The sequence below is a fragment of the Lampetra planeri genome, chromosome 38 (assembly GCF_965212315.1).
Source record: "Lampetra planeri chromosome 38, kcLamPlan1.2.h2, whole genome shotgun sequence".
NCBI classification, from domain to species: Eukaryota; Metazoa; Chordata; class Hyperoartia; order Petromyzontiformes; family Petromyzontidae; genus Lampetra; species Lampetra planeri.
Window position 1 is genome coordinate 5,198,360 of NC_136144.1, and position 14,677 is coordinate 5,213,036.

Sequence of the window (14,677 nt, forward strand, 5' to 3'; positions counted from 1 at the left end):
GCGCCGCTGCTGCTGCACAGCAGCATTCGCTCCTCGCTTGCTGTCGTAGAGAGAGAGAGGACGACTCAGAGAGAGAGAAGACGACTCAGAGAGAGAGAGAGAGGACGACTCGGAGAGAGAGAGAGAGCGGACGACTCAGAGAGAGAGAGGACGACTCATAGAGAGAGAGGACGACTCGGAGAGAGAGAGAGGACGACTCAGAGAGAGAGAGAATGACTCGGTGAGAGAGAGGACGACTCGGAGAGAGAGAGAGGACGACTCAGAGAAAGAGAGAGGACGACTCAGAGAGAGAGAGGACGACTCAGAGAGAGAGAGAGAGGATGACTCAGAGAGAGAGAGAGGATGACTCAGAGAGAGAGAGGATGACTCAGAGAGAGAGAGGACGACTCAGAGAGAGAGAGAGAGAGAGAGAGAGGACGACTCAGAGAGAGAGAAAGGACGACTCAGAGAGAGAGAGGACGACTCAGAGAGAGAGAGAGAGGATGACTCAGAGAGAGAGAGAGGACGACTCAGAGAGAGAGAGGACGACTCAGAGAGAGAGAGAGAGGACGACTCAGAGAGAGAGAGAGAGAGAGAGGATGACTCAGAGAGAGAGAGAGAGGACGACTCAGAGAGAGAGAGGATGACTCAGAGAGAGAGAGGACGACTCAGAGAGAGAGAGGACGACTCGGTGAGAGAGAGAGAGAGAGAGAGAGGACGACTCGGTGAGAGAGAGGACGACTCGGGGTTTTAGAACGTAGATGGGTTGTAGACCCCAGACAGGTTATACAATCAAGGTGGGTTCCGGAACCGGCACGGGCTCAGCCAAAGTTTTACAGGACTTGACTTGGCTTAGCCAAGTCTTCAAGAAGAGAGAGGGGGCACTGCCTTAACCAGCTGTTCTAGATCTGGAAGCAGTTTTTATCCAGCCGTTTTTTTGGGGGGGGGGGGAATTGAGATCAGGGTCACCGGCTCGATCAACCGTTCCAGAACCAGAAGTTGACCGACGCGGGAAAAAAAAAATATATTCTCAAGCCACAACCAGCTTGAGCCGCGGCTGGTCCCGAACCCGGGGGGGCCGTTTGAGCGACGCGTCTGAGAGCCGGGGCTGACTCGGCTCCCTGAGCTCTCCCCGTCCCCAGTTCCCAGGAACTGATTCGCCGACCCGTTCCAGGACTGGGGACCGGCTCCGGACGATCGTTCCGGTGCCAGGGACCGCCTTGGCCAAGCGTTTCAGAAGCGCGTCAAAACTCGTGCTCAACGTAGGCAACCCCCCCCCCCCCCACTGTCGTTGCGCGCCCCCCCCCCCGTGCCCCCGCCCCCCCCCCCCGTGCCCCCGCCCCCCCCCCGTGCCCCCGCCCCCCCCCCGTGCCCCCGCCCGCCCCCCCACGACTCTCAGATGAGCCCCCGCTGCGCCAACCTGGCCCTGAAGCACCACCTGCTCAAGCCGGTGCAGAGGATCCCCCAGTACCGGCTCCTGCTCACCGGTAAGGGCAAGCTCTCGCGTGCCTGCGTGTTTGTGTTGCTGTGTGTGTGGGGCTGTGCGTATGTGTGTCGCTGTGTGTGTGTGTCGCTGTGTGTGTGTGTCGCTGTGTATGTGTGTCGCTGTGTATGTGTGTCGCTGTGTGTGTGTCGCTGTGTGTGTGTCGCTGTGTGTGTGGCTGTGTGTGTGTCTGTGTGGGGAGCGGTAGTGTAGCGGTCAGCGCGCTGCGCTATGAACCTGGCGACCCAGGTTCGATTCCCGCTCACGGCCAACACCAGTGACGATTATCTCAACCGGTCCCGGGCCTCCCTTAGGTCGACTCAGCCTCAAATTATAACCCGGTGCAATGTGTAAACATCACCACTCGGGAGACAAAGGCGGCCGGGCGTGGTGCTGGCCACCCACCCACTCGTGTGCCGTGCCGACCTTCATAGGTGCTCCCGAACAGCACTTGCCCCAACAGTCTGTTCAGGCCACACGGTGGAATCTTTGTGTCTGTGTGTGTATCTGTCTTAGCACGGTTGGCTACGTATGGAGCATAATAAGTTCAACATACATACATATGTTACTAATTGGCTGTGTCGGGTGGCGGCGGGTTTAACGACACATTAATATCACGATCTAAGGGATTAGTGCAAAAATAATTGTGTAACTCATCTTCTTGGTTCTTTCGGTAAAGTCACGTAGAAGGGAAATAATAAAATAATAAAAATAAAACTTTTATTTTTTCTTATTTCCCTTCTACGTGACTTTACCGAAAGAACCAAGAAGATGAATCCCTGCAGTCACGAAAGCTTTAAATCGAAATTGTGTAACTGTTAGTCATCTAAATAGGTGCACGAATGTAAATTAATTTCTAAATAAAAAAAATTTCCCCCGAATAAAGTTGGCTCGAACAGGTTTCTTGAAAAGTTTTGGAAACGCGCGCACGCGCGTGGGTACGCAATCTAACCCCCCCAAATAAACCCTCTTATGGATACAGACATACGTCTGTGTTACCTGCAAGTCGGATTGCCTGCTTGTGCACGTCACTTGTTCGCATGTTTTTTTTTCTCTCGGCTGTTTGCCTGTCCCATCTCCTGGTCTGTCCTCCAAGCTCCATCATCTGCCCGTGTCTCTCGGTTTCTCTCCCTCTCCTCATCTCTGTGGGGCGCCACGGTGGCTATGAGATGTTAACTGCCTCGTCTGGCATACAGGAGGTCTTGAGTTTCATGCCCGTATATTTGGAGTTTGCGTGTCTCTCTGCCCATGGTCGTGTGGATTTTCCTCTGGGTCATCCATTCTTTTTTCCCTCCACATTTACAATCAATGTGCATTTCGAGTATTTGGCTGCTATGAATTTCCACGTGATGATAAGCCACTTCCTTGAGCTATCATTTGTGAGAGCCAGGTCACTTCTATTAAATAACTATATAGCTCAGTGGGCCTTACCTGGTCAATTAAAAAAAATAGTTTCGTTTTCTCTACGTCCGTTTGCTGCCCATTCTTCTGTCTGTCAGTCTGTGTGTCTCCTCAATCTGCCTGTTGGATTCTCTGTCTCTCTGCAGCTGTCAGTCTGGGTGTCTCCTCCTCCCCTTCCCTCGTCATCTCCGTGGCAATTTTTTCGTGGAAATTTTTCCGTGGAAATTTTTTCGTGGCAATTTCTTAGTGTCGATTTCTCCGTGGCAATTTCGTTACGTCGTCTCATTGCACTGCTGTCGCCGTATCCCCGCAGACTACCTCAAGAACCTCACTCCGGAATCCGCCGACTACAAGGACACGCAAGGTAAAGCCTCAGTCTCTCCTCCACTGCAGTCCCCAACTCCGCCCCGCTTCGTTCCGGACTGGGGAGAAGCGGTTGTGGCCGGTCCTGGGTTTTGCCGTGTACCTCGCTGGCGGTCCACACCGCAGACAGTGCAGCAATCGACGGCAAACCGGATACGTGGAACGGAATATGGACCGGAGCGCGAAATGGAACGCGGAACAGAGTGAATTAACACTCAGAATGAATGATCGTAAGACGGCGAGCGACGTGGAACGGAATGCGGAACAGAACGCGGAACGGAGCGAATTAACGCTCCGAATGAACGATCGGAAGACGGCGACCGACGTGGAACTAAAATTTCCAAATCCAGGAACGGAACCGAATGGATTAAAATCATTATTCGATCAATAATGCGAATAAAAATGGTGGAGGTAGGTGGCTGAGTGGCTAAGAGGTCGCAGAGCCAGCTTCGCTGAGCCCATGGGTTCGAATCCGTGTTCTACCCCCTGCCTGTGATGAAACCAGGTTCTCAAGTGCAGTGAGTTGATGGTCTAAGCCCGGTCACAAATGACTTACACAGAGACCCATAGACTTATACAGTGACCCACAAACGTATACAGAGACCCATAGACTTACGCAGAGACCCACAGACTTACACAGAGACCCACAGACTTACACAGAGACCCACATACTTACACAGAGACCCATAGACTTACGCAGAGACCCACAGACTTACACAGAGACCCCCAGACTTAAAAAGAGCCCCACAGACTTACACAGAGCCCCACAGACTTACACAGAGACCCACAGACTTACACAGAGACCCACAGTCTTACACAGAGATCCACAGACTTACAAAGAGACCCACAGACTTACACAGAGACCCATAGACTCACATAGAGATGCATAGGCTCACACAGTTGTCATTAAACCGGGTTCTCAAGCCCAGTGAGTTGATTTGTCTCACGTCTGTCACCAATGACTTCACATGAACACAGAACTGCTTCTTGTGTTTAGTTTGTTGTCCTTCCCCGTCACCTCCGATGAGCACGGTTGGCTACGCACAGTGTGACAAGAATTGACAACATACACGCCAACACAAAGAGCCATCGGGCCAGATTTTCGTTAAAATAATAATTCGAATTTATTATCTTTGGTTCTTTCGGTAAAGTCAAGTAGGTATAAAATACAATGAATCACAATTGTGATTAATTTTGTGATTTGTTTTATTTTCTACCTACGTGACTTTACCGAAAGATCTAAGGAGTACGGATTCCTGCAGTCACGAAAGCTTCAAATGTAGATTTAAATGTGTAATGTGGCCTTCCATCCTGGGATCGCAATGCGCCGTGCATGAAAAGCAGTGAAACAAAAACCAGAACCAGCGGTGAAAGCGATCACGCTGAAGAAGGGAACGCCACTTTGAAGCGACGGGGGTTTCACAGCAGACTTGGATATATCCACCGACTCCCATCGGATGATTTCAAGTGGCAAGGCGGCGTTCCGTAGCTTGGGTGCCACACTAACAAAAGTACGATCGCCAAACGAGCGCAACCTAGACCTGGGGGTGCTGAGCAGTTGGAGATTAGAAGATCTGAAGGACCTTGACGGGATATATAAATGTATTAGTCGCTTGCAAGTGATGTGGGATGGTGTGAGCCCATTTAGAGCCTTAAAGGTTCATAGCAGTATCTTAAAATCCACTCGCAATTTCACCGGGTTTTTTTTTTTACTTAATTTCGTTTTAAAATTAGAACTCCGAGAATTAATACACGACGATCAATGCAGCCGCCACGACACAACCATCGCTCCGCGTCGCAGGGCACTTGAGCGGCAGTCTCGGAGGTAGATCTGCGATGTCCGCTTCCTCGGGCCGTTCTCTCACGCGATCGATGTCACCCCCGCTGGGGAGATCCGAACGGATCGTTCCATCGCCGACGGAGGAATCGGGGAACAGAGGCGTTGGGAAATCACCGGACACGTGCTCGCGGGCGCGTGCGTGTGTGTGTACGTGTTGCATCGGCCTTCATAGGTGCTCGCGAACAGCACTTGCCCCAACAGTCTGTTTGGGCTACACAGGGGATCTTTGTCTTTGTTTGTGTTCCATCGCGAGCAGCTGCCCTGGCGATGGTGAGCGAGGTGGCTGACCATGCCAACGACAGCATGAAACAGGGGGTAGGTGACACGATAACGGCACACACCCACACAAACACACATACCTACACACACCCACACACACCCACACACACACACACATACCTACACACACCCACACACACACACCCACACACACACGCACACATACCTACACACACCCACACACACGCACCCACACACACACACATACCTACACACACCCACACACACACACCCACACACACATACCAACACAAACCCACACACACACGCACACATACCTACACACACGCACACACACGCACCCACACACACACACACGCACACATACCAACACACACACACACACGCACCCACACACACACACGCACACATACCTACACACACCCACACACACGCACCCACACACACACACACGCACACATACCTACACACACCCACACACACACACCCACACACACGCACACATACCTACACACACCCACACACACGCACCCACACGCACCCACACACACGCATCCACCCACCCCTCCCCCACACCCCCTCACACCCCCCCACGCCGCCTCCCACACACCCACACACGCACACACGCACACACGCACACACACCCCCCACACACACCCACACACACCCACGCACACACCCACCAACACACACCCACACATACCCACACACACACCCACACCCACCCACCCACACACACCCACACACGTAAACCCCTACACTCATTCATAAAACAAAGATCCCCCGTATAGCCTACACATGTTATTGGGGCAAGTGCCATTAGCGAGCACCTATGAAGGCCAGTACGGTGCACGAGGGGGTGGGTGGCCTGCACCATGCCCAGCCGCCTTTGTCTCCCTAGTGGCGATGTTTACACACCGCACCGGGTCCTCATTTGAGGCTGAGTCGACCTAGGGGAGGCCCAGGACCGGTTCAGATAATCGTCGCCGGTGTTCGCCGTGAGCAGGAATCGAACCCGGGTCGCGAGGTTCGTAGCGTAGCGCTAACCGCTACACCACCGCTCCCCACTACTTACACCCCTACGCACACACACACATGTTGACACACAAACACAAGAGTGACGCTGCTGATAATGCAGAGGTCTTTATGATTGATCATTCTGTTGCTGCTGCTCATGATGGCGATGCTGATGATGATCGTCCTGCTGTGCTATCATTTGTGTTGACGTTTCTGCCGCTGATGCTGCTGCCTTCCTGCTACAGCTGCTGATTCATTATCATACTCTTGCTGATGACGATACTGGCTACTGATCATGGACGCTGCTGCCGTGACCGCTGACGATTCTACTGCTTCTACGAATCCTGATCCTGATTTTGCTGCTGCTGCTCTGGCTGCAGACGATACTGCTGATGCTACTGCTGATGATGTCGTTGGGACTGATAATATGACCCTGTCCGATGTTTGACCCCTGTTATCTCATCGCTGTGAACTCTCCCAATCCCCCCCCTCCTCCCCCTCTGAGTGGGGAGCTGATTTGGACCCCCCCCTCCCCTAATCCGAATGATCGTGGCTGCCCCCCCCCCTCTCCTTGTGCGGATAAGCTGGGTCTGTTTGTTTAGGATTAGCATGACCGTAAACAACCCCACATGGTCGGGTCATTAGCACTGACATCCCCCGCGTCTGTCCCGTGTGTCCATCTGTCCATCTGTGTGTGTGTCCGCACGTCCACGTGTTCATCTGTCCACGTGCTCATCTGTCCACGTGTTCATCTGTCCACGTGTTCATCTGTCCACGTGTTCATCTGTCCGTGTGCCCGTTTGTCTCACCACGTGTCCCGTCTGTCCATCTTTCCACACGTCCATCTGTGTGTCTTTCTGTCTGTCTGTGTGTCCACCTCTCCACGTGTCTCTGCAGGACAACTTTGAGAAGCTGATGCAGATTCAGTACAGCCTGACGGGACATCACGAGATTGTTCAGCCCGGGAGGGTGAGTGGTGGTTGCTAGCTCAGCCACAACCACAACAATAACAACCACAGCAACCATAACCACAACATCCATAAACAACAACAATAAACAACAACAACGATGCCAAACAAAGATTCCCCTGTATCGCCTTAACAGATGTTTAACTCGAGCTCTTCATGCTTTGACGTTTGCATGGTCCTTGTACTGTTTGCCTCTCGGCAGCCCTTTCGTCTCGAGCGCTGACAAGCAGCCGTAACGTACGTGCGTGTGTTGAACTTCTTTCGTGCCGTACGTGGCCAACCGTTGCCGATCGGAGGTTCTCTCTGGCGCAGGCCAATCGGCGTCAAGGACAAGGCGTGCATTGTCAAAGCATGCTTGTTGGCGTGTTTGTTGGCGTGTTTTACCACAAGTACGCGAAGGATCATGCAGACTCGATGCCTTGTTATAGGTGCCTAGTTGGTGTGTTGATATCCTAACGCCTGGATTAAGCCAGAATGGGTGAAGCCTGTTCTTATTGCATCATTCTCTCACTCTTCTAATAGGAATTATCGTGTCAACTCGTAACGCGCTGTCGCTGAACAATGTTTGCGTGTCCTTTTGATCACCCACTCACCCACCCACCCACTCACCCACTTGCTCATTCACCCACCCACTCACTCACCAACCCACTCACGCATTTGCTCACTCGCCCACCCACTCACCCACTTGCTTACTCAGCCACTCACCCACTCACTCGCCTACTTGCCCACTCGCCCACTCACTCGCCAATCTACTCACCCACCTACTCACTAGCCAAATCACTCACCCACTTGCTCACCCACTCACTCATTTATTCATTCACCCACCCACCCACTTGCACACTCACACACCCACTCACCCACTTGCTTACTCAGCCACTCACTCACCCACCCACTCACTCACCTACTTGCTCACTCGCCCACTCACTCGCCAATCCACTAATTCACCCGCTAACTCAGCCACGCACTCACCCACTTGCTCACTCATCTACCCACTCACCCACTTGCACACTCACCCACTCACTCACCGACTTGCACACCGACTTGCACACCCACACACTCACTCACCCACTCACTCACCCACTCACTCACCCACTTGCACACCCACTCACTCACTCACCCACTCACTCACTCACTTATTCACTCACCCACTCACTCATTCACCCGCTCACTCACCTACCCACTCACCCACTTGCACACTCACCCACCCACTCACCCACTTGCACACCCACCCACTCACCCACTTGCACACCCACCCACTCACCCACTTGCACACCCACCCACTCACCCACTTGCACACCCACCCACTCACTCGGAGGCGCGAGGAGGAACCACGGACGGACCTAAAGGTTTATTTTCCACCCTATCCCTCCGGCCTCTTTATTTTTCATGAGCTAGGACCATCGCCCGAAACGTCGCCTGTTAAAAAAAAACACAGCAATTTTTTTCCTTTTAAGGCCGCGGCGCCGTTATCAACAAGAGCGTTGAGTTTGTTGTCATTGTTGTTAGTTCGTGAAGCGGCAGCTTCACCTCGAGCGCTGGGTCGCACGGGGGTCGCTGGCGCCGCCGCGAAGCTGCGACTGACGCCTGCCGCTGCCCCCGCGTGTCCCCCCCCCCGTCCCGCGGGGCCACCGCCTGCTGCTCTCCACAGGTCTTCCTCAAGGAGGGGACCCTCATGAAGCTCTCGCGCAAAGTGATGCAGCCTCGTGTGTTCTACCTGGTACGGAGCGCAGACGCACCCCACCTCCTCACCCCCCCCCTCCCTCCTGACCCCACCTCCTCACCCCCCCCCCCCCTCTCCTGACCCCACCTCCTGACCCACTCTCCTCACTCCCTCATCAGGGCCCCTCTCCACACACCCCCTCTCTGTACCCCCTCTCTGTACCCCCTCTCCGCACCCCCTCTCCTCCCCTCCCCCCCCACTATCCCCATCCCCTCTCCACACCTCCCCTCTTTACCTATCTCCACTTCCCTTCCACCCCGTGCCTCCCTTCCTGCCTCTCTGCCAGCCTCCCTTCCTGCCGCCTCGCTCGTTCGCCGTGTCTCTGACCGCTCAGCTCCCTCCTCGCCGTGTCTCTGACCAATCAGCTCAACATTATTCGCGATGAAGGTTTTGTTGTTTAGATCGCTGCGAGTATAAATGTTGTTGTCGTGACCCTCCACCGCCCGGCACGGCCAGTAAGGGATTTGTCACGCGAACAAAACGCGCCGTTTAGTGACCACTTGGGCCCACAGGTGTGTTTGAGAGTAAATCCACAACATTTACAATCTGAGTAGTACGACGTTTCGCTGGTAATTACATCAACCGGCATCATCAACGTCTACCGCGGAGATGGAGCGGCGGATATCGGGGGCGCGTGCCACGTTGCGCCAGCGTCGTCGAGACGAGCTAAGAGGCGGCGCGAGTCTCTCGGCCGCAGGGCCCCCGAGGGACGCAAACGGCTTGAGGTGGAAGGCCTCCATCCGGCAGTGGATCGATCACGGCTGCTGCTCGCGCTGCTGCTGCTGCTGGTGGTGGCCAAGTCTCGGACTCTGTTCCACCGTAGTTGAACACATTGCAGCAGCGGCAGCAGCACGAGCAGCAGCAGCATTGTGCGGAAACACACGTGGCACGGCGGTGTGGAGCAACAGCTGCAAATGTGGGTCAGTGGGGACGCTGGGAGGGACACGGGGGAGGGGGGTAGGGGGGGGACCCTGGAATGTGCCGTGCCGCGCCGCGACTGCCGCGCGCGGAGCGGAAACGCTGCCGCAGATCGGGAGGCTACGGCACAGCCGGCACTCGGAGGGTTCGAGAGCACGCTCACGGGTTACTAGAAAACATACGTGGGTGGGTAGCTGGGTGGGTGGCTGGGTAGATGGGTAGGTAGATGGGTGGGTGGGTATCTGGGTGGGTAGCTGGGTAGGTAGATGGGTGGGTGGGTATCTGGGTGGGTAGCTGGGTAGGTAGATGGGTGGGTGGGTATCTGGGTGGGTGGCTGGGTAGCTGGGTGGGTGGGTAGTTGAGTGGGCTGGTGGCTGGGTGGGTAGCTGAGTAGGTGGCTGGGTAGCTTGGTGGGTGGGTAGCTGGGTGGGTAGATGGGTGGGTACCTAGATGGGTAGTTGCATGGGTAGCTGGTTGATTGGGTGGGTAGCTGTTTTGGTGGCTGGGTAGCTGGGTGGGTGAGTAGCTGGGTGGGTAGTTGAGTAGATGGGTGCATAGCTGGGTAGGTGGCTGGGTAGATGGGTGGGTAGTTGCATGGGTAGCTGGTTGATTGGATGGGTAGCCTGGTTTGGAGATGGGTATCTGGGTAGGTAGCTGTGTTGTTGGATAGGTAACTATGCGAGTGAGTGAGTGGGTAGGTGTGTGTAGCTGGCATGGGTAGCTGACATCATAACATTGGCCACCATGGCATATCCGAATGGCGCTGGATTTCACCGCCAAGTTGTGACCAACCCTCTGATCAATCTGCCCGGTTCTGTATCGTGCGAGTGGCACAACCGTCGTTGATCTCACCGCATCGGATCTTGCCCACGAGTGTCGTCCCTGACACCACGCTACGGACGGACCCAACGCACGCAACGCTCTCACCCTGCGCTGTCATCCCCCCCCCCCCCCATCTCACCACCCCCCGTGCCCCGTGGCCACAGATGAACGACACTCTGCTGTACACCACGCCGCAGCAAGGAGGCACCTACAAGCTGAACAACATGCTGTCGCTCGCGGGCATGAAGGTACGTCGCGGGGAGTCATCGTCGTTGTTGGTGGTGTTGACGTAACAAGGCCTTTGCCTTGTTACGGACCAATTCAGGCCTTGTTGGTCACCCCGTGGCCCTTATACATCTCAACGTTCATCCTGCAAAGTCCCATCACAAGGAAGAAACACTAACAAATAGACAAACAAAAATGTTTGTACCCGTATTGAAACGGCTGTACGCCATGTGGACCTGAAATCTCAGTTTCCCTGTACAACAATAGGGGAATAAACTATATGGGTTGACAGGTATAGTTTAATAGTGCAGTGTATAGTAGTGCAGTGTGTAGTGTATAGTGTAGTGTACAGTGGTGCAGTGTGTAGTGTATAGTGTAGTGTATCGTTTAGTGTATAGTAGTGTATAGTGTAGTGTATAGTTTAGTGTATAGTGTAGTGTATATTTGTGTCGTGTATAACATACCTGTCAACGCCTTATCAGCGCCCTATCATATTACGGACCAATTCAGACCGTATTGATCACCTTGTGCCCCTATAAATCTCAACGTTCTTCCTGCCTTGGTCTTTGTGTACTGTGCGCGCACAGGTGAGCAAGCCGTCGCAGGAGGCCTACCAGAACGAGCTCATCATCGTAAGCGTGGAGCGGTCCTTCATCCTCTCCGCCAGGTGAGGGTGGGGGCCAAGTGACCACACAGCCTCCCCCCCCCCCCCACGTCCCCTACGGCCCCCCCCCCCCCCCAAACTCGTGTCTCGCTGTGATGGGCGAGTTGCGGATGGACCCAGCGGGATGGTGTGGGTGACACAGAGGGACAGTCTGGGTGACACACAGTGACAGTCTGGGTGACACAGTGTGACAGTCTGGGTGACACAGTGACAGTCTGGGTGACGTAGAGGGACAGTCTGGGTGACACAGTGACAGTCTGGGTGACACAGTGACAGTCTGGGTGACACAGAGGGACCGTCTGGGTGACACAGAGGGACAGTCTGGGTGACACAGTGACAGTCTGGGTGACACAGAGGGACAGTCTGGGTGACACAGAGGGACAGTCTGGGTGACACAGTGACAGTCTGGGTGACACACAGTGACAGCCTGGGTGACACAGTGTGACAGTCTGGGTGACACAGTGACAGTCTGGGTGACACAGAGTGACAGTCTGGGTGACACAGTGTGACAGTCTGGGTGACACAGAGTGACAGTTTGGGTGACACAGTGACAGTTTGGGTGACACAGTGACAGTTTGGGTGACACAGAGGGACAGTCTGGGTGACACACAGTGACAGTCTGGGTGACACAGTGACAGTCTGGGTGACACGCAGTGGCAGTCTGGGTGACACAGTGTGACAGTCTGGGTGACACAGTGACAGTCTGGGTGACACAGAGTGACAGTCTGGGTGACACAGTGTGACAGTCTGGGTGACACAGAGTGACAGTCTGGGTGACACAGTGACAGTCTGGGTGACACAGTGACAGTCTGGGTGATACACAGTGACAGTCTGGGTGACACACAGTGACAGTCTGAGTGATACAGAGTGACAGTCTGGGTGACACAGTGACAGTCTGGGTGACACAGAGTGACAGTCTGGGTGACACACAGTGACAGTCTGGGTGACACACAGTGACAGTCTGGGTGACACAGTGACAGTCTGGGTGACACAGTGTGACAGTCTGGGTGACACACAGTGACAGTCTGGGTGACACAGTGACAGTCTGGGTGACACAGAGGACAGTCTGGGTGACACACAGTGACAGTCTGGGTGACACACAGTGACAGTCTGGGTGACACAGAAGGACAGTCGCTGTCCTTGGAGGGGGACAAGTCTCATCGTGGTCTCTTGTGTCCTCACTCTGGCCACACAACATCAACTTGAACTTGGCATCCTCATCATCATCATCATCATCAAGGCTATCATCATCATCATTTCATGATCTCCTGGAATCATCAATATCATCAACATGATTATCTCTGACCTCTGGCATCATTAACAGCATTAATATGATCAACGTGCTTATCTCATGACCTAATGGCATCATCAATACCAGTGTCAATTATCATTACTCATAATTATCTAATGACCTGGCATCATGTATGCACGCATGTATGTTGGACTTATTTTGCACCGTACGTAGCCAACCGTGCTAATCGGAGGTGTGGGGGAAGGACAACAAACTAAACACAAAGGGCAGTTTGAAAGAAATAAGTTTTCAATCTCGACGATTTAAAACGATGATGATGATCATCATCGTCGTTGTCTGATGACCTCCTGAACTTTGCTCGGCTACTCGAGAGCGAGGGCTACCGTGCCACGCTGGCGTCTCCGCCGCCGGTGCGTTCGTCACGTTTTCCACGAAGCCGGGAGAAGGCATGAGGTCGAGCTAGAGAGAGAGAGAGCGATCGAGCGAGACAGACAGAGCGTGAGAGAGCTGGAGAGAGAGAGAGCGAGAGAGAGCGAGCGAGAGAGAGAGATCTGGCGCACGAACGGTTGTTGGTATTGGATGCCCCGTGGCTGCCACTCGGTCCGTTTGTGCCGATGGAAGGAAGTCGACCAATCGGGAGCCGCGTGCTGCAGGCTGACCCAGGAATGTTTCCAAACGGAAGGCTCGCACACGTGTGTGTGCATGTGTGCGTGTGTGTGCATGCGTGCGTGCTTGCGTGCGCGTGCATGCGCGTGCATGTGTGTGCGTGCATGTGTGTGCGTGCATGTGTGCGTGTGTGTGCGTGCATGTGTGCGTGTGTGTGCATGCGTGCGTGCTTGCGTGCGCGTGCATGCGCGTGCGTGTGTGTGCGCGTTTTTGTGTGTGCGTGCATGTGTGCGTGTGTGTGCATGCGTGCGTGCGCTTGCATGCGCGTGCGTGTGTGTGTGCGTTTTTGTGTGTGCGTGCATGTGTGCGTGTGTGTGCATGCGTGCGTGCTTGCGTGCGCGTGCATGCGCGTGCGTGTGTGTGCGTTTTTGTGTGTGCGTGCATGTGTGCGTGTGTGTGCGTGCATGTGTGCGTGTGTGTGTGTATGCGCGTGCATGGGCCAGTCATGCCGGGCAATTTATTTTTAACTCAACAAGTTTAAACAAAACTCTTGCAAAGGGGAGAGATTTTGACTGAAACTTAAAGCACTTGTAGAGCGAACAGCAAGCTGGAAGGTCAGGACATTGAGCGAGCCTCGGTGTGTGTGTAAGAGGCCTCAAATAAGTACCTGGTGTGGTGTGTAAACATCCGCACTGGGGAGACAAAGGCGGCCGGGCGTGGTGTTGGCCACCCACCCCCTCGTGCGCCGTGCCGGCCTTCATAGGTGCTACTCGCTAACAGCACTTGCCCCGACAGTCTGTTGAGGCTACACGGGGGATCTTTGTCTTTTTCCGATGCGGTTATTGTGAGTGTTATTATTTATTTTATAATAATCAGCATGTATCCATTGCTGGATGAACCGTCATCGCCCGTAACGGTGCCGGTGTTGCTACTGCTCCATCGTGCCCATGCACAGAAAACCGATCCATCCGATCGCTCCATCTCCATGGCGGTCGTGGTCTCTGGGACACGTCCTCTTCCTTTGTCTGGCCCGACGTTACGTACTTTTTTTTTAATCGTGAAAATGGATCTCTCTGAGAACGTAAAACTAAAAAAACGCACGCACACAAGCTGTCCACTCCGTTCTATAAGTGAGCCTCTGTTGTGTAAGTCTGGGGATTTCACTGCACGCACACCCAC

General features: G+C 54.1%; 1 protein-coding gene across 1 annotated transcript in view; it reads left to right on the top strand.

Moving 5' to 3' along the window:
• Window positions 1–14,677, top strand: part of FGD6 (FYVE, RhoGEF and PH domain containing 6) — a 63,289-nt gene that overhangs the window by 24,216 nt on the left and 24,396 nt on the right. Inside the window, exons 11-17 of the mRNA XM_078612253.1 lie at window positions 1,379–1,466; window positions 3,177–3,227; window positions 5,323–5,381; window positions 7,221–7,292; window positions 8,940–9,008; window positions 10,916–10,999; window positions 11,564–11,643. Of these exons, the coding sequence (XP_078468379.1) occupies window positions 1,379–1,466; window positions 3,177–3,227; window positions 5,323–5,381; window positions 7,221–7,292; window positions 8,940–9,008; window positions 10,916–10,999; window positions 11,564–11,643 (503 nt within the window). The remainder of the gene's footprint in view (window positions 1–1,378; window positions 1,467–3,176; window positions 3,228–5,322; window positions 5,382–7,220; window positions 7,293–8,939; window positions 9,009–10,915; window positions 11,000–11,563; window positions 11,644–14,677) is intronic.